Here is a 20,739-nt window from a genome sequence, read left to right on the forward strand (position 1 = left end):
AAACAGCTATCCCTCCCGATGCTGCTCATCTGTCCTGGTGGACAGCAGAACGCAGGCAAGGCCATGTTGGACAGGTGTGGGGAAAGGCCCTGCTCGGAAAGGGGTCCAGCCTGGAGCGGGCATTTCAACCACAGGTTCCCGGAAACCATGCTGGTCTGACCAGGCCCACACTGTGCTGAACCTCTTCCTCCTCATCTACTTAAATGTTCAGAACCTAAATGAAAAAAAAAAAAAAGAAGTTCTCTTCTGTGTGTTTATTCTGTTGCTTCTTGGAAACAAGAAAAGCTAGTTTTAACATCGACTTTCTCCATCCATCAAGATTCCACCTTGTCCTTTTCCTGTCATAGCAATGATTATGCTCTACAGGTTGCCGGGCATGCCCTTTGGGGTCAGGCAAGGAGATGTAAACCTTGACTCGAGCATCTGTTAACTGTGGGACCTTAAATGAATGACTTTACCTTTTTGAGTCTGACCTTCCCCATCTAAAAATAAAGCAAACTGATAACTGCACCTCATTGGCAGGCTTATAAAAATACTGAGCATATATGAAGTATTTACTACATGGTAATTATTAGCAGTAGGGATGCTAGTATGGCTAGTAGGAAATGCTACCTGCATAAGTGATGGTGGCTAACACAGTGATTAAATTTACACTCCACTGAGGTCAGAAACTGGGTTGGTTTTTGGTAACCATTGTATCTTCAGAAGGTGGCATGGTTCCCATCCAAGGAACGTTTGAGAAATATATCAATGAATAAATGATTACGAAGAGTAACTTCTTCATAAATGCTAGTTCCCTCTTGACTACCAGTTTTACCCTAGATTCCAGTAACGCTGATGGATATGCAGGAGGGCTGACATTAAAATCTCAATTTAGCAGATGGGAAAACTGAGGTGTGAAAAGATTAACAACCAGACACCACTTATAGATATGAATAGACAAGTAACAGAAGAGGGAATGTAAATAGCCAGTCAATAGTTGAAAAGATGCTCATTCATGATGCTCAATCACAAGAACACCAATGAGAAGTCATGTTTTACCCATCAAATGGGCAAAGACAAAGCACTTCCATTTCGTTGAGTAGTCATGACCATGGATACACCTAAATAACCTGCAGCACATTCCTACTGTGGAATGTTATATAGCAGTTAAAAGGAATGAAGTAGATTTAAGGACCAAAGTAGATAGATAGCTCAGATTACTACATTTCTACATTCAATCTGAGACTGAACATGCTCTTCTGCCATGAAGTAGAGTAGGTTGGTTCATTCGTTCTTTCATTCATTCTTTTGTTTATGCATTCATTCATTTATTAATTTTTGCTAAGCGTCCACTTGGTTTCAACCATCCATCTTATGGCAAACTTCTTCAATGATCAACTTTTATTCATCCTTCAGGTCTCAGTTTAGACATGACTTCTTCCAAGAAACCTTCCTAAACCATCTCAAGCTGGGTTAGATACCCTTCTTGTGTTTTACAGACCCTTCCTATGATCCTCACACCATACACTTTTCATGCTGCAGTATAATCACCTGATTCCTTTGCCCGTTTCCCCCTTTAAACTGTGTGCTCATGAGACTAGGGATCTCTAGTTCCAGCACAGAGCATGGCACAGAACAGACACCTAGTAAATATCTGTGAAATAAAGAAAGTATCACTGAATATGATTAAATTAGATTTTCACTATTTGGTTGATGCATGAACAAAAAAATGAATACATACAAGAACAAAGAATGCATGACTAGGTGACATACAGAAGGAACCAGGAAAAGAAATGTGGCTGTGACAAGAAGTGAAATGGTGACTCACCTTGAGAGCCACAGAAACAGCACAAAGGAGACACCTGTGCTTCAGGTGACCCCGATTTGGTCTAACCTTTCCCAACCCTCTGAGGCTTACTATGGCATCATGTGTCAATACTACGGCTAAGATGTGGAAGCAAGAGACCCTTTTTCTGAGAGGTTCTACTGCTGACTCACTCTTCACTCATTTACCTGACAAGTTTTCATGGACCCTTGACTCTGTTACGAATGAGAATGTTAAATTTTGTATTTAAGAATCTGAACCAGGTGAGAGAAAAAAACGCAGGCACAGTTAAATCTAAGATAAGCCAAACGGTGATCAAGGACCAAGGATCACGTTATAAGACATCTATGTTCCAAACAGGCTAGGATCTCAATGATGGCAGGTCACCCAGCCTTTATTATGAGTCACTAGGAGACTCTTCCAGTCTCTGTCAAAATGTCACCTCATCACAGAGGCCTTTCCTGAGCACCTATCTAAAATTCCTAAATCCTACCCAGTTGAGATATTATGTAGTGTTTTCTGGTTTGTCTCTTCCAACTACATCACAGGGATCAATGAGAGCAAGGACCTTCTCTGCTCTGTTCACTACTGCATCGCTAGTGCCTTGGAAGTACTTGGGTTCATGGTGGAAATCAACAAATATTCACTGAGAAAATGAACTGATGAGTGAACTAGAAAGTTTTTGAGCTGATTGATGGGAGTTCTGAGTATGTGGAATCCAGAGGACGAGATTTGAGATTTGATTCATTAAATGTGGACTCATATTCGCAACAATTTCCACCCTGATCATATGAATATGTCCTTCCTTTATGCTTATTCATTTACCCCAAGACTTATATTGAGAATACCGAGGAGGTGAGGTGAAATAGAGATTATGTTGGCAGCTTAACAGGTCTGAATGTGAAAGAAGAATCAATAGATTAATTCATTGGGACACACAGAGGAGCTCATTGGGAGAGATGACTTCTAAGAATATGTCTAGCTCTAAATCAACAATTCTAAGAACAGAGAGGCACAGACAAAGTAGGCAACACAAACATAGTTGTTCAACTAGAGAATGAATAAGAGCACTAGCTTTGGAGTTGATGGATCTATGAGCAAACCCCAGTTATAGTTACACAGTTTGATAGCTGTGTAATCTCTGAGTTTCAGGTTCTTATCTGTAATTTGGTGATAGGACCACCTACACTGCAGAGTCGTTGTACAGATGAAGTCAAATGAGATTACTTAAATAAAGCCGTTAGTTAAGCATCTGACACATAGGAGGTACTTAGTAAATTACCGCTTCTCCATTTCTCTTCAACTGCTAAACTCCTTCCCATTCTATACTCAAGAGCCATTCAAAAATATTCACTGAGTGCCTACTTTGTGCCTGGAATTGTTCTAGGCACTGGGACTGCACCAGCAGGTAAACCAGCAAAAATCCAGTCCTCAAGGAGATTACATTCCTCAATTACTGCTCAATTCTTCCAAGTTTGGGTTAGAAACCACTGACTTTCTGCTTCTGTTTTCTCCATCAGGGCACTTACTATACTGCAGTGCTACTGCTTTCCTGACTCCCTCTCTTCCCAAAGAGAGGGCACACCATATGGGCAGACTCCATGCCTGTCCTGGCACCACTGTATAATCATCATTTCCTAACATGTGCATAGTGTGTAATAGACATCCAGTAAATATTTGCTGAATGAATCAACGACGGATAGACGGACAGATGAAAATTGAAAGTGAGCTGCTATTACTGTTCCTGGTTTGCTTTATATCTCACTTCCTTTAAGCCAAAAAAAAAAAAAGGGCTTAGTTTTATCCAGAGTCCTTACTTCCTTGAGAAATCTGGAGATTCCATACAGACCCAAGAAGCATGGTGCCCAATGCGGAAGCACTTGGCAGTCAAGTTTAGAAACAGAAAGATCCTTCCTCCTTCTTCCCAGCCAGACACAAAAAGACCTGGCCATGTACCTCATGTTGCTGGACTTCCAGGAGTGGGTCTCAGGAATGGATTGTGGGTTGGTGGCCTGTGAGTTGTAATCCTGCCTTCTACCTCCTGTATCTTGAACTGTGGCCAGCTTGGATGCATGTCTGAGCTCTAAAATTCTGCCTTCGCATTATTACAGCAGGAGGTGGTATGGTATTGTGGTTGAGAAGGTGGAATTTGGAATTAGACCTGGGTTTTAAACCTGGCTCTGCCACTACCAGCTGTATTAGGTTGGATAAGTCACTCTTCTGACCTTCGGCTTTTTCTCTGAGCTTCACCTGCCTCAGAAATATGTGTCAGGCACTTAAAACAGAGTCAATGTTCAGCAAATGGTTATTGGTATTGTTATTATTATCGTTATCATCATTATTCACAAACTACACCTTTCACTAGGCCATCCAGAACCGGTGAGGTCCACGCTAGGTACTGATTCAGAGATAAACAATCTCTGCTGAGTCCCCTTCACTACAAAAAAAAAAAAAAAAAAAAAAAAAGTCACCTAAGAACAACTATCCACAGAGAAAAGCTTCATATGTTGTCCCCTCATTTTACAGATAGAAAAAATAAAGCCCCAAAAGGTGATGCAATGTGTCTTCGTGTCACACAGTGAGTTAGAAGCAGAGTCAGCACTGGTTCCGTTTTCCTCTGTCAGTGTCAGTCCTCACTCAATGCAGAGGCTTCCACTTAGAGGAAGACAGTCCCCATTTTTCCCTTGTACCGGCCAAAAGCAATCAGTCTACGAGAAGCATCCATTGGGTAAGCACAGAAGCCTCTCCCTTCATCAATGTCATACCTTGGGAAACTATCTCCAGTATAGATAACAGAAAGAATAAATATTTTTGTTGAGAGAAAAAATGAAGACAAAGGTCAAAGGGGATCATGTAATGGGTTGAGTCAGGGAAGAAAAAGAAAGCATTTTTTTTCTCTCTCCTCTTTTTCTCCAAAACAGTCTTTATATAGAACTTGTCTAAGAGCCAATTTATTTGATATGGAAAAAATGTGAGAGCAGTAAAATACACACACACACACGCACACACACACACACACACACACACACACACACACAAAGAGGTATTTGTGTTGGAGTTTAGAACTCGAATTACCAAGAGATAAAGGAGCTGAAATGATAGGTTGACTTGGAATGATGTTTTATTTTTTCAGAGTCTCAGAGAACTTTCAAGTCAGGAAGTGGAGCCTGGCCCAGCCCAGGTCTCCAATAAATTCCTTGGGACTCAAGAAAGACAAAGAGGAAGGTCAATGAAGGCCTCAGTCTAGACCTTGTGCCTGCCACACAGTGGTGACCAAAGAAACATTTGTTGAGAAAGAAAGAACAAATGGTACACAATGTAGACCTGAACAGTGGTGGTTCTGGAAGCAAACTGGCATAGGAATTGGCATTTTTGCCAAGTGGTCAAGGTCTTCAGCACTAAAGTGTGAGTGTCTACAGGAAAGGGGCAAGGGCTGAGTCATCCCTGAAATCTACAGCTCTCGGCACAGACTCTGGCACGCAGAATGCTCTCAATACAAACTAGTAAAGTGAATGAGTAGTCAGTCACTCATAGTGAGTAAAGAGACCTTGGAGAGTCCTGGGCCTTAGAGATCATTTAGAGCAGTAACTGTTAAACTTCAACCACCATCAGAATCATCTGGAGAGGTCCTGCACTCAGAGTTTCTGATTCAGTTGTCTGGGCTGGGGCCTAAGCACATGGCCTTTCTAAATTCTCAGAGGTGCCAGCCCGGGGCCACACTGTGAGAGCCTGATTTAGTGCAGTGGTTCTTAAACTTGGCTGCATGTCAGAATCATCCAGTGAGATTTTAAAGTCCTAATGGTTAGGCCTTATCTTCCTTACCGATTCGATCAATCCCTGGGGCAGGGCCAGGAGGAGGAAGGAGGCGGGAATGCAAGTGAGCTGGAGGTGATTTTAAAATGCCCCCCATTTTTGTAACATGCAACTGACTTCGGGAACCACTAGTGTGTTGTACAACTTCCTCCTTATAGATTTAAGGCCTCTGAGCACCGGACAGAGTAAGTGACGAGCCTAAGAATGCACAACAAGTTAGTGACTGAGCTGAGAACAGAATTCAGGGTGTTTTTCCTTCTTCAGTTTAATTTCCACAATTCCACACATATCAACCTGTGTCAGCTCTCACAGGCTCACAACTCACGGCAAAAAAAAAAAAAAAAAAAAAAAAAAAAAAAAAAAAAAAAAAAGCTGTGTTTAAGCTGAGGTTTTAAGACATCTATTATTTCTTCACCTCATTGTTTTATACAGAAATGTTAAGTGGATGCATATTTATAGAACTTTACCATTCTAGACAAGTGAGGAGATGAAAGAGACAGGGTTACAGAATATTTTCAAGGCAAGATGATCTTTTAAGCACATTCTCAAACACAAACCAAGTGCTCCCTCTGAGCTCTTAAACAGATGTTTTTCATCTCTTAGTCAATGAATGGGTTAGGGTTTGCTTGCGATGTGCACCTTAATTGCCAGCATTGTAAAAGGAAGTGCTGGTAAAGTGTTTGAAAGTGGTTCTGTCTTTTAAAAAGATTAAAACTTTCCTCCAGAACTTGGTTTCTATGAATAATATTTGGCTTAGCAAATATTTTCAAGTAGACAAAGCAGAGATTGTGTCTTGTATCATCTTAGAACCAAAGAAAGTGCCACAAAAGGCCCATAGAAACCATCGACTTCAACATTTTCATCACACAGAAGAGGAAATCAAAGCTCAAAGAGATTGACTGATTTATCTAACATTAGTAAGTGGACTGGCTGGGGCTAGACACAAGGTGTCCGACTCTCGAGCTATTGTTCTTTTCAATACTCTAAGTGTTCCCCACCCATGTCACTTCTACATAGAAGAGGTTCAACCAGGGTTTGCTGGTTGACTTCATAGACTCTTGGTACCCAAATCAGGTGTAGCTAAGGCTCCCTCACTTGTTAGATTAAAGCAGAAATTGGAATCACGTCTTTAATTGAACAGTGGTTAAGTACACTGGCTTAGGAGTCAGGATGAATTCCAATCCTGACCTCACCACTTCCTAAGTATGTGATCTTGGACAAGTGACTTCATACCTCTAAGCTACAGTTTCCTTCTTTGTAAAATGAGAAGGAGACTAGGGCTGTGGTCGTGAGGAGGATGAAATAAGTAAAAGATGCAAAGACCTTAGCCTGTTGTCTGGCATATAGGAAAAGCACTAGTGACTTCAAAGTAAGGCAGCCCCTCTCATAAAACATAAATCCTCAGGATATTTGAGGAAGAGGTGGGCTGAGAAAGGAATATTAAGGACAAACAGTATCTCACATCAAAGCAATGAGTACGGGCTTCCCTGGTGGCGCAGTGGTTGAGAGTCCGCCTGCCGATGCAGGGGACACGGGTTCGTGCCCCGGTCTGGGAGGATCCCACGTGCCGTGGAGCGGCTGGGCCCGTGAGCCATGGCCGCTGAGCCTGTGCTCCGCACCGGGAGAGGCCACAGCAGTGAGAGGCCCACGTACCGGAAAAAAAAAAAAAAAGCAATGAATACCCGAAAAGAATCATGGAGACCTAGAGCTGCAAAGGCTCCTAAGGATCCCATGGGTATGAGCCTCTCTTCCACACTGGAAAACAAGGACTGTTACTGGTTATGTTCACCTTCCAGCAATATTCTCATGCAAATAGCCAGGAACATGCCCAATTCCCAGCCAACCTGCTATAACTTCACTCCCTTCTCACCCACTGGAAAAGCAATCACAATGCATGAATACTCTTCAATTTAATATAAGAGGGAAATCATTAGCAAACTTCGGTTCTTGTACTTTCATTAGTAATACATGACTTTCTCATTGCTACTCTCATCCAGCCTCCTTCCTTTTACTGTTGGGAAAGCTAAGCTGCAGAGAGTTCAGAGAAGCTTCGAGTTACATGTTAGGGCTGCCACCAAGATTCAGGACTTCTGGTGCTTTGTCCATTGTTCTTCCCACCATATCAACTCTGCCTTGTTAAGACAATTCCACACCCCAAACCAGGTTACAAATCCCTAGAAGTGAGTCTGGCTGTGATGAACCTCCTCCCAGTGCAGGCCTCTCTGCCCCTCCTTATGTCCCTCTACAGCCCACCCACTTGATCCAGAGAGCGCACTCACATGTCTGTGAATCTTCTACTGAAGTGTAGGGTGGAGGCCACGTCCACCTGGAGAGGAGGATCCCGGACCACCTTGTACTGCAAGGGCTTGCACTCCAGGCAGGGAGGGCTGTCTGCAACAGAGGTCAACATGGCCGCGTCTATCTCCAAGTGCTCATCCAACGTGTAGATCTGGATGCCATACACCTTCTCGCTCACATCCTGGAGTTTGATGGTTAGTGGGACATCGCAGAAGACGTTCTGAGGGCCCAGGGAGATGTTTTTCCCGCTAACAGTCAACAGTTTGATGTCATTGACAGCCCCACTGGAGTCCCAGTCAGTGGAGACAAAGGTCACCCAGATGGTCAAAGACTCAGGGACCAAGGGGTAGTGGAATTCCAGTTCAAGGTAGCAGCCTTGTGGCTCAGGGCAGGCTGGAGGGACTGTGTGTGGGTTGACAGCTGAATTTGGGCTCCAGGTGCGGACGCTGGACTTACAGGGTTGTTCAACATCTGGATGACCTGTGGACAAGAGATGAGGGCATGAGTTCTGGAAAGTCCTCAGAGTTTTCTGCAGACCTCAGGTGACACTGGCCCGACTAGAACTCACAGAGAGGGTAAAAAGAGGGAAGGTTCTCAGTGTCTTGGTGAATCTGCTGTGTGCATAGCACCCAGCTCATCCGCACACCTGCGACACAGATCTGGACGAATCACCAGACAGCTGGTCAAAACTACGTTCACATAAGTGTCATATGATTGTGTCGGTGCCCCAACTGTCCCGCCTCACTTATTACTTGTAGGCTTTTCTGCCTCAGACGGAAAGAAAGAAGGAACGCACGTTTGCTAAACATTCACTATGGCCTCTGAACCTGTTTAATTCTTGCAAGGACTCATTTCTGAGATGAGGCAACTAAGGCTCAGAAATGTGGAGTGAACTAACCAGAGTCTCACAGCTTGAAGTGTAACAGTCAGCAGTGGAGCCTAGTTTTGTCTCTCGTCCCCGAAGTTCCTCATTGTTCTCCAGACGGAATGCAAGAGCCACTAAAATAAATTAGCATCCCTGTGGCACTGCCTTTGGTACAACCTGCTTGGAATGACAGAAGGGCCAGAAACCTCCAGTGAAGAGGAGGTAAGTAAACGATAGCTTCTGCCCCTTGTGCTGAGTATTCTGGGAGGAAACTGTCTAGAACCATGAATGACAGAGCTGGAAGACAGCCCTGGAGCCATCTTATCTCTTTTCCTCCCCTTCTCCACATGAGGTCATTCCATACCACTGAGCTTCTCTGAGCTCTGTCCAGTCTGACTCAGGAAGGGGAGGGATGGTTAGGAGGGGGGAGAGGAAGGAGAGATTCTTCTACTCTTTCCCCAGGGGGACGATGCCTCATCCCCACTGATCTCAGCCTGCAGCGACTTCTGAATTTTTCTCTGCTGAGATCATTAGTCCTAGACCCTCAGAGAGCTCTCCTTTGCACTGCTGAGAAAAGTAATCAGGACTCAATGCGGTGATTGGCTCTAATTTATTTAAGGGTATCTAGCAAGAGATACACATCAGCTGGGGAGGGTAGGATGAAGGATCTCAGGTTGTCCTATCAGCCACATTCTTTAGCATCAGTGGTTGACGGGGGGTGGAGATGCTGGACATATCTAAAGCAAAAGGGAAAAAAAATCAATCTTTGTCCGAAAAGGTTTTGATAATGTGACAGCATAATAGGAATCACCACAGTATGAAAACTAGAAAGCCATTTTGGGTGGAAAAGCCATTCCAGTGAAAGCTCTAAATGCCTCCAATCTCCTTGCCTCTGCCCAGCCAAGGGAGAAGAGAGAAGATGTCCAGTGGAGATGGAAAAGAGAAGAGAAAAAGAGATGGGAGCAAGGGGGCTGGGGGGCGGAGAACAAGGAAAATTCAAAAGACTTTTTAGATATAACACATCAGAACAAGAAGAGATGGATGTAACTACAAGATTCCCTCCACCTCTCCTTGGCCAGGTTCATTTATTACTTGCAGCAAATGCTGGATAGAAGAGACAGGTTGTTTAAGTCAAAGGCACAAACAAGACTCCCTGCCTAGGCTGAAGCCTTTCTTCTTAGCGATTCTCCAACCCAAAGAGTTCCTGATTCTTTTGACTCTGTGGGTTGTTGGTACTCATGTATCACTTATTCATTCAAAAAGCTTTATTGAGGGCAGCGTTTTAGTACATACAGAGCACATTCCCTAGCCGTTAATGTATTTATCTGATTCTAACCAAAATCCTGTAAGGTAGTTGTCATTTTTGTCTCTGTTTCGTAGCTCTGTTTCACTCAATACCGTATTCAGTCTTTAATACAGTGCCTGGCACATAAATGGTGAACACAGTGGACATTCAACAAATATTTGTTAAGTGAAGAATCTTCTATCTTGTTCAAATATGGAGCTAAAAAAGGAAGTGAAGGCTCCATGGAGTGTTAGAGCCTGCTGTGCCATGGCGGGTGCCAGGTGAACATTCTCCCACCTTCCACCATGGGCTCGGGCTCTCCTGGAACTGTCAAGGAATGGAGCGATCGTTCTCCCTTCCTCGGAGAAAATGACTGTCAGTGGTAGGGAGCCACAGGAGAGCAAAGATGACAAATCTCTTTGGCTCATGCTTTCATCCCTGGTTTACTGTTAATCAACAGAGGGACCAAATGCTTTCCAAAGGACAAGAAAGTGAGACTGGTCACTATGCTCAAGTAAGTAAATAGACGAGACATATTTGCAAAGTGTGTGCTTATCTGGTTATCATCAGAGACCAACTTTTAGATGTACAAAAGGGCCTCAAGGGGCACTGAGTCCAAGCCGTCAAAAAAGCAGCAACCCCTTTAATAATAATACCAGGCTTCACGCACTGACCATTCTCTGTGTGCTGGGCACTGTGCCAGGCACGTTACACGCCTCAGCTCTTTTCATCCTGTGGCCATAAGTCTATGACGTTGGTCTTATGAAACTCATTTTACGGAAGAGGAAACAGAGCCTGAGATGGTTAAGTAATTCCTTGGTGGGGAGTAGAACACTGTATGATACTGTTGGTCCAGGGATCATGCCAAGCTTTGAAGGAATGAAAGATGGGTTAAAATATCAACTATACATTTGCTCACTGTATCATCTACTCTAATGATGCCTATCTGACAGGGGTGCTGTAATACTCAAATGGGATGAGATATTTCATAGAGGGACATATTCACAAGTACATTAGCTCTGTTTTGAAACATAAAGAAGAATTAACAAGGGAAAGCTTGGGAAAGGGAGATATTCCAAGCAAAGAGAACAGTTGAGAGAGAATGTGAAATAAGATGACTGTGGTTTTGAGTGCAACGGCAAAGCAGTAAGTGGTGGTAAGGCTGGCATGCTAAGCCGAACCCAGATTATGAAGGGTCTTGTACATCACTTTAAGGAAACTGAACTTTATGCTGAGAGAGCTGGGGAGCTCCTGAAGAATTTGAAGCAAGCAAATGAAAGTTGTCTTTCAGAAAAACCAACGTTTAGAGTCACAGATACTCTCCATCCATCCATCCAGGGAATAATTGTTGACTGTCTAATCTGTGTCCAGTGTTAGGCTACAGTCCCTGGAAAAACAGGTTTTGCAGACATGGTCTCTGCCCTCATGGAGCTTCTAGCCCAGTGAAAAGAGTTGAGAAACTGCTGTACTAATTCAGATAATACACAACTGCTGCTTGTACAAAGGGAACATCAGAGATGAGGACAAATCAGTGTCCCTATGGAAGAAAAATGGATGCAGCTGGGAAACTAATTGGATGTGTGGTGATAAATCTGGGGGAAGGGTTGAGAAAAGTAAAGGGAAGGAAAGGAAGGGAAGGGGAGGGGAGGGGAGGGGAGGGCAGGGCAGGGCAGAGCAGGGCAGGGCAGGGAAGGGAAGGGAAGGGAAGGGAAGGAAGGGATGAAGGAAGAAAGGAAGGGGGAAGGAAGAAAAGTACAAAGGAACTGTTACTTCATTACCAATACACATCTTTTTGTATATATGCTGACAAAATGAAAAGTTATATGTTTATATAAGCTGTCCACTAGAGATGAGGCCATATATGTATGTGAAATATATTTAAACATACCTATGCTGATTTAAATTTACATTTATGATGATCTGTACAGACATCTATTACATATCTTTGTGTACATACACTGCAGCTGTTGACACAAATATAACAACTTGGTGTCAGGTTTTTTCTAGATGAATACTTTAGCACACCTGAAATAGTCTGGGCAGAAAGATCGGGAAAATAGTCATACAAGTAAGAATGAAAACAGCCAGTGCCATGTGGTAATCTCTCATGGAAAACCCAGGAGTTGCAATGTATTATAGGCTTGCATAAGTGATCTTCACCGAAATCTGAGTCGATCAGATCTAGCTATCTAATTCCTGAGCTACAAGCGTATCATGGTATTGAATACCTCAGAAAATATTCATCTGTGAAATATAGTTTTTGCTCAAGAGAAGGGAAAATAGGTTTCTTCTTGGTACAGCCGTGTTCTGTGGCCAAAGGCAAGACTCTCTGTGATTTACCTGAAGTTCATGAAATGGAGTTAGCGGAACATAGTGAATGTGCAGTAAATATCTGTTCAATGAAGAATTTTCTATCATGTTAATGTGGAGTTAAAAGAATGTTAAAACATTAATAATAACGTTAATATGGAGTTAGTATCATGTTAATATGGAGTTAAAATATCACAGCTGGAAAGGACGTTTGTTCTACGGATAACAAAATATCACAGCTGGAAAGGACGTTTGCTCTACGGATAAGATGCTATCTTCAGAGAAGCAAAGTGACTCACTCAAGGGCACAGAGCACACTGGTGGCCAGACTCAGACCAAAATCCCATCCTCGCCATCCGCCCCACACCCATGCTCTTTCCCCAACCCCAAAGATACTCTGGCATCGCTCACAGACTGGGGAGTTTTATGTTCGTTTGGGAAGTCCAAAAACTTAAACACGCAAAGATAAATAGGATGAAAATGAGTTGAGAAATAAATTGCAGAGTTTGGCTCATGGAAAAGTTTATTTCTTTAAGAATATTAAAAGGGTCTGAGCCAAATGGATCACAGAGCCTGTAATAGGATGCTCTAAAAAAAGAACAGAGCCTTTTCCTGGCCTGCCTGTACTAAATTTGCATATCCTGAAGGAAAACCCAGGGCTGCTGGGTTTCCTTGGAGGCCTCAGTCAGCTCAGGGTACAGGGGGGCGTTCAGCACTTCAGGGGGACTCCACTCTGCATATCATGCTCGAAGAGGGTCGGGGATGAACCAGGAACAGACCTAACCAATTGACAGTCTGGCTGGATGGAGGTGTGGGGAGATACCAGGAAATTATTTCTTCCGTTCAAGTGGTAGAACGAACCAAGACGATTTTAGCCAAAAAAGTCTCAGGGTAGAGTCTTGCTACTTCTTCCTCCCAAATCCCTCTCAATTCCATTGATTCTTCTCCAGTATCACTGCCATTGACCTCATCCAGGCCACCTCCATCTGTCTGCTGGATTCCTGAAACAGTCACCTGGGTGCGCCCTTTCCCCCATCCACACCTCCCCTGACCTCTTCGTCACAGAGCAGCCCAGACGATCTTCCTAACAAGCACACCTCACCACATTCCAGGCGCCTGCCAAGGCACGTGGCATCTCCTCACTGCCCTCAGAATAATCCAATCCCATCCTCATCCGGACATTACACACATCACCCCAGTCCAACCTCTCCCTCACCCACACCTTCCTTTTCATACTCCAGACCCATTTAAGTTCTCGCCCCATTACCGAAGAGCGTTTGTTTGCGTACATTACATCTATTAGTCGTTACCACATTGTGGATTAAAACTGAGAAACGTTAAAACACCAGAACACATAAGTATGTGGCCCATTAGCTATCAGAGCAGGAAAACATCGCATGCCATGCAGCTGCCGGGAAGCTCCGCTGTACACTCGGGAAAGAAGGAGCGTGAAAAAGGTCAACAGTGGCAGAGCATTATTATGAAAATACCTTTGGACTTTGTGAGGACACACTGCAAAGTCTCAGGAACCCCGTAAGCCTCCAGATCGCACTGAGAAAAACCAGTGCTCTAAACATAGCCAACTTCTCTCACATTCTTAAATGTACCTTGTTCACTGGTGTGTTAACATCTGCTGGGTGGCATGAGCCTCAGTTCGGGGTGAGGTCCCCGACGCAGCACAAGCCTCATCGCACCCGATGGTGATCGCCCGCGTGCTCATCTGACTCCCCCACTAGACAGTCAGCTCTGCCCAGTCTGTGTGCCCAGCAGAGTTCCCTAGTGTGGGCAGAGATGAGATGGGTTCGCTCCTGGCACGGAAGAGACCCATACCTTCTTCTGTGAGAACCCAAAGCGGGTTCGCTTTGGGTGAAAACGTTACCGCTGCGGATTTCAGGAAGAACTTTCTAACAGATGGAGCTAGAGTGGGAAGGCCAAGGAAAGACACGAGCTGGTGCTGGGAGAGCCTCGGTGAGGGAAGGCACACAGGGGATTCCTGCCCGGGGTGGGGGTGGGGGTGGGGGCGGGGCGGGGGTGGGGGGAGCTGGGGCTGGGTGACCCCAGGCGTCCCTTCCACGTCTGACAGCCTGTGATTCTGTGAGGCTGAGCTAAGGGTTTCTCCCAGGCATCCCACTGGCTTTACATTCCGGATGAATTTGTTTAGAGTTCCCCAGTTCGACTCTCCTTTTTATTTTAAGCTATTTTAGAAGATAACAGAGCACAGCGCTGTCATTTTTCTCCCTCGCTTTTCTCTCTGATCCCTCTCCCTTGCTTTATTCTATCTCTGGCTTTTTCCTTTTTCAACCTTCTTTCTAAAAATATAAAGGGAGACGGGGGAGTTCTCACTGAACCTCAGCGAGGAGTCAGATTCTGCTCCCTCTGGTGGCCTGGGGTCCCCACCCAAAGACAGCTGGCAGGAGCTGACCTGCATAGCAGAATGAAGGAGAGAGACGGGGCTTCTAAGTGGAAGTCTCTGAAGGCACCGGAGGGTGAGACGGAGGACTGAGGGAAGAATGCGGGAGCTCCGCCAGCCTGGCTTCAGGGACCAGACCTGTGCCCCAAAGAAAGAGACACTGCAGGAGGAGACGGAATAGGCAATCTTCCATGAGATTCTCTAAGTTGCAAGCTCTCTTCCTTCAGGGCCAAGCGACAGTGCAACAAAGCAAGGGGTGAAAGGCAGTTTCTTAAGTTCTCTAGAAAACTGAGGGGCAGTGAGCTGTACTGTAAGGTAGCACAGAGATTGTTGGCTCCTGAGGAGGCCTGGGAGACGTGCCTGTGCAGGGAAGGTCTGGTCATGGGTGGAGCCGCAACCGTGGCAGTCATGAGGTGCTTCCTTCTAGTGCCTGGCGGATAAATGGATCCCGAAAAGGAGGTTTCATGGAAGGAAACCGAGAGGAAGAGCTGTGACACATGTAAGAAGGCCCTGGGCACCCCAGAAGTAACTGTAGAAGAATCAAAGGCTAGTGATGTGTATTGATTCTAATGTGACCTTGTTTATTTATGCCCTCGCAGGCTGTCAGGCTCTGGGGCATATATAAACATACACATACTGTGTCTTATCAGGTGTGTGGCCTTGGGCACTTACTTAATACCGCAGGGAATTTGGTTCTTCGTATGTAAGGTGGCATGACATGCTTAGGACAATGCAGGTGCTCAAAAGACTTGTGTTGAACAAATGCGTGAATAACGGCCTTGATGTAGGGGAAAGGGCACAAACTCCTCCTGATACAATGAATAAATTCTGCAGTTCTAATATACAGCATGGTGACTATAGTTAACAATACTGTATTGAAAATTGCTTAGAGAGGAAATCTTAAATGTTCTCACCAAAAAAAAAAAAAAAAAAAACAAAAACAACAACAGAAGTGTGAGGTGACATCTGTGTTAACTAACCTTACTGTGGTGACTTTGAAATACATACATGTATCACACCATCACATTGCACTCCTTAAACTTACACAGTGTTATATGTCAATTATACCTCAATAAAGCTGAGGCAAAAAAAAAAGACAAAAAAAAAAAAAAAATACTGGCCTGGTAGGGCGACCTTCAGATCAAATGAGATAGTACATGAAAAAGACCATTAAAATCATGAAACTCCAGCTACATCGAAAGTGTTCTTCGCACATCCAACCAGCAAAAGAGCTTCCAGGCTGGCTTACCTTCTGCTTCCCGAGGACTCCAGTGTCCTGATGGGCCACAGGGCATCGGGGAGGAGGCGTTGAAGGCATATTGCACCAGGATTCTCCCTTCCAGGCAAAGGTCACATGCTGGTCCCAATTCTCTAGGAGGCCAAGGAAAGAAGGAAAATGCACCGACTTAGGAACAGTTGAATGAGTCCGTGGCTTGACTAAGCCAAAGGCGGCGGTCACAACCAATCTATGTTCTCCAATCTTCCCTGTCTTTCCCAGAGCTTCCGGAACAGGACCATGAGTGAAATTCTTCCCCATTGCCCACGAGGGCCTTGTTTGGGCCGAAGTGGCTTCTGTTCTGATGGGGGATACACTTTAATTCTAAGCAGCCCAGAATCAACAGAATCAGCTTACTACCTGCACTGATCTTCATTTCATCAATCATTTAAAGTTCCCTTGAAGATCTGATGTGTGGTTGTGAGAAAACCTTTTGCCCCATTGGACCTCAAATTTTATTCTTTTAACAGGATCTGTCAGGTACCTACCACATGCAGAAAGCATCCAGTATCCTAGGTATTAAATAGGAAGAAGGCGTGGTTCAGCTCCTTCACCTGAAAATGAGTGGGCTGAACTAGATGATGCCTAAAGAATCTTCTAGCCCTGACATTCTGGGGCTGGATGAGTCACTCTTTGATTTTACAGTCAAAGACGGTTTCCTAACCATGCCATCTAATTCGTTTTAGCAGCTTTCCAAGGGGCAAGCCAATCCCTCAATGGGACCAGCCCAGCCCCAGAAGTAGAATATTACGGTGGCTTTCCCTATCATCTAGTGTCTTATGTATCTGGACTCAATCTCCCTTTAGCCACAACAGCCTCTGGGATCCTACTTGTTCTCCAGACTTGGCTCCCGTTTAGGAGACAGTTGCTGGGAAGGGAGGGGGATAAGCCCTCTCCTCATGTACAAGGGTGAGCGAGCCCAAAACTCTGTAAATCTGAGCACCTCCTACAGAGGTGCTGGAAAGGGAAAATGTCAAGAAATGTCATAGCCCAACCCATTATTTCTCAAGATGCAATGGTCCTTCCAATACCTCTTTCCTAGAAGAATCACTATACTTTGGCTACCTGAAAGATAGAGTGGAGGAACCCTATCTCAAGCCTTAGGGCTTTTGCTTCATAGGGAACCTCCGCAGCCCCTGGGCTCACATGATTGTCAACTTCACAGTCTGCTGGTGGTCCTTATTCCTCCTCCACCCAGCTGCCAGGGAGCTCAACCACAAACCTAAATCTGAACACTTCATGTCCCTGATTATCTGCTTACCTAGTGGTCAACATATGTAGTTTAATGGATGGATGGATGGATGGATGGATGAATACCAGTCATTCCAACATGTTGCTAAGACCCATGATTAACCCAGTCTAGACCCTCAAATTGCAGATTCTGCCTCCTCAGCTTTATCACTGTAAATATGAAACCATACATAGGTAGAAGTGTTATAAGCACACTAATATTCAGTGATAGGAGAATGATTAAATGGCCTAAGGTTAACCTGCTCAGAAGAATGGTGAGCAGTTTTTATAAAAAATACTTATAAAGATTTTACTAAATTTTATGGAAGAATGCATTAGCTGTCATGTTACGTGAAAGAGTCATATTCAAAACTGTATCTGTAGCAGCATCTCAATGCTGTTCTAATAATCTTAATGCAACAAAATATTATCAGCAGTAATTTCCAGGTGGTAGAACACAGGATGACTCCTCCCTCCCTACTTTTATTCCTTCTGGTTTTCTGACCTGTCTATATATTTTCGGTATGTATAAAGTACTCCTGTTCTAGCGATAATGATGATTGTATAAATATGCTTGCAGGCAGGGGAGGAGGAGTGGAGAGAGAGGTGCTCAGCGCCACTCTGGTTCCATTGCAATGACCACAATCCATGCATAGCAACTCAGAGTCACAGGACTGGCTTTATGACGACAGTGAGATTACAAACATCCTTGTACGGAATCAGGAGTCGCACCGACCTTTATGGTAACTGAGCCTTTCTACTTCTTTAGACGCTTTGTTTTAGATGATACACATATAGTCACCTGCACTTCACTGAGTCCTTGACACAGCGTAGGTTCCCAATAAATACTCTGATGAGTGAATAAGCCATCATCCACCTGACAATAAATGTACCTAATTTACACAGAGCTCTACCAAGTGCATTCCCTCATGTTCAATCACTGGCTCATGTGTTCAGTCAATATTTCATCTATTCATTCAGTGGATACTCATTGAACAGCCTCTGGTTGTTAGCACTGTACAGCAATGCCAGACATTAACCATCCAAGGGTGCGTACGTTTGGTGTGGTACCTGCCCTCCTAAGAGCTTTCCATCCAGCAGAGGCAACGGTCCCCAAACAAACAGATAAATAGATATAAACGTACAGATTCATCATTTCTAGGAGGAAAGTTGATAGGTGATGTAGGAGAGAGTAATGGGGTGGAGGCTGCTGGGCTTATGTAGACTGGCATAATCATAGAAGATCTTAGTCAAGGTATGGTGAAGAATGACACAAAAAGTGGGAGTGAAGCATTCCAGGTTCGATCTAAAGGTATGTAAAGGACCTAAGCAAGAAAAAAGGGCTTGGTCCATAGGGGTCCTGAAAGAAACCTGAGTGGCAGGAGTCACAGACGAAGGGAAGAGCAGTTAAGAGAGGCAAGGGCCAGATCACGGAAGGTGCCGCAGACTGCCTGTTAGACTACACATAAAAAGTAATGGGAGGGCCTCCCTGGGGGCGCAGTGGTTGAGAATCCGCCTGCCGATGCAGGGGACGCGGGTTCGTGCCCCGGTCTGGGAGGATCCCACGTGCCGCGGAGCGGCTGGGCCGCTGAGCCTGCGCGTCCGGAGCCTGTGCTCCGCAACGGGAGAGGCCGCAGCAGTGAGAGGCCCGCGTACCGCAAAAAAAAAAAAAAAAAAAAAAAAAGTAATGGGAAACCACTGGAGGGTTATAACGCATGGGTGACGTGACCTAATTCACATTGTAAAATGATCAGTCTGAACGATGAATAAATTGGCACAAGTAAAAGCAAAGTCAGGAACTAAATAGCAAAGGTGGGTGATCCTGAGTATGGTGGGTGATGTTCCCACTTTGTAGTTAAGGAAACCGAGAATCCTGAGTACAAAGGAACCACACCGAAATCATAGCTCAGAAAGTCATAGAGTCAAAATGGGCTTTACCAAAATCAGGCAGTAGCCTACCCACGTTCGGGGAGTGTACAGTATGTGTTTCTAATCTTTGGCATTTCTTTGATTTCAATGGGCACCTGTATCGACACAGACAGACAGACACACACACACACACTGAAATCACAGAAACACAGGATGCTAACACTGGAAGAGATCATCCTTCTTACCCAGGTTCCATGAGAATCAAAGTTTAAAGCTCCATATCTGTGCTAATACAGCAGTCCCTAATCACATGTGGCTATTTAAATTGAAATGAATTAAAATTAAATAAATGTAGAAGTCACTTCAGTTCCTCATTTAAACTCGTCACATTTCAATTGCTCCACAGCCACAGTTGACTAATGGCTACCATACTGGACACTGAAGAACTGAACAGTGCTTCTCTAAGGCATCCACTGTACATAATGAGTTGACCTCTCTCCTATGCATCTAAAATGGTACTAGTTATGTAGCATGCTTAGGAGAACTGAGAAAAAAGTTACTCAAGTCATTTTCTGTGTTCTGAGATTTGGAAAAGGAACCGTGGTTGAGCAAGGCTAGATTCCCTTGAGCTTATAGACCCGAAAAGTGAGGCTGAAGAGGAAGAAGAAATGGATGAGGTTGCAAAGACTTCAGACCCAGGTCTCTTGGTCCCCGGTCCAGCATTCTTTCCAATACACCACAGCCCACTGTTCAGAAAAATGCGACCATCTAGTCAACACATGTTTGCAAGACAGATAAAAATAAAGGAGTTAAAAAAGCCAGGGGTGGCCTTGAATTATTTATTCAGTTGCCCATGTGTGAGGACACAGGCTGTGGGAGGATCTGACTATGTTTTTTTAAGGAAAACCCTTGTATTCTCTTAGACCACAGATGTGAGGGACAGCAGGAGGACATGAGGATGGCCAGGGGCGAGAGGTTGGCATTGATGAATGTAGTGGAAAACACCAGAGATTCTGCAGGGAAAGAGAACTATTCAAGTAGCTCAACAGCTCTGGAAAACTGTACAAGAAGGGAGCTTGTATTTCCTGAACACGGAGCGTGTGTGCTAGGCGTAGCGCAGAGGTCATCTCGTTGAATTCCCCACAAAAGCCAGGTGAAGTGAGCATGCTTAGCACTTTTTTTTTTAAGTTATTTATTTTTAATTTTTATTTATTTAATTTACCTTGGTTGCACCAGGTCTTAGCTGCGGCATGTGTGCTCCTTAGTTGCAGCGTGCATGTGGGATCTAGTTCCCTGACCAGGGATCGAACACGAGTCCCCTGCATTGGAGGGCAGATTCCCAACCACTGCACCACCAGGGAAGTCCCTGCTTAGCACTTTTTATGGAACAAGACTCAGAGGGCCAGAGAGGATCAGAGAAGGGAGATGACTTGCCCAAGGTCCCATAGGCTGGGAGTGCTGAAGCTGAGACTTGAACACAGACAACTTAACATTAAAGCTCGTGCACTTTGTACTAAGCCGATTTCCACCGGTATGAACTCCGTGTGTATGGGAGAGTGATAGTTCCATTCCTGTA

The 20,739-nt window shown here is 44.5% G+C and overlaps 1 protein-coding gene across 2 annotated transcripts in view; it reads right to left on the reverse strand.

Moving 5' to 3' along the window:
- Window positions 1–20,739, reverse strand: part of PAPPA (pappalysin 1) — a 255,679-nt gene that overhangs the window by 163,255 nt on the left and 71,685 nt on the right. For both annotated transcript variants that reach the window (XM_059071226.2, XM_067040877.1), the window contains exons 6-7: window positions 16,038–16,159; window positions 7,900–8,398 (exon numbers count right to left, since the gene is read on the reverse strand). In XM_059071226.2, the coding sequence (XP_058927209.1) occupies window positions 7,900–8,398; window positions 16,038–16,159 (621 nt within the window). The remainder of the gene's footprint in view (window positions 1–7,899; window positions 8,399–16,037; window positions 16,160–20,739) is intronic.

Source organism: Kogia breviceps, chromosome 8 (assembly GCF_026419965.1).
Source record: "Kogia breviceps isolate mKogBre1 chromosome 8, mKogBre1 haplotype 1, whole genome shotgun sequence".
NCBI classification, from domain to species: domain Eukaryota; kingdom Metazoa; phylum Chordata; class Mammalia; order Artiodactyla; family Physeteridae; genus Kogia; species Kogia breviceps.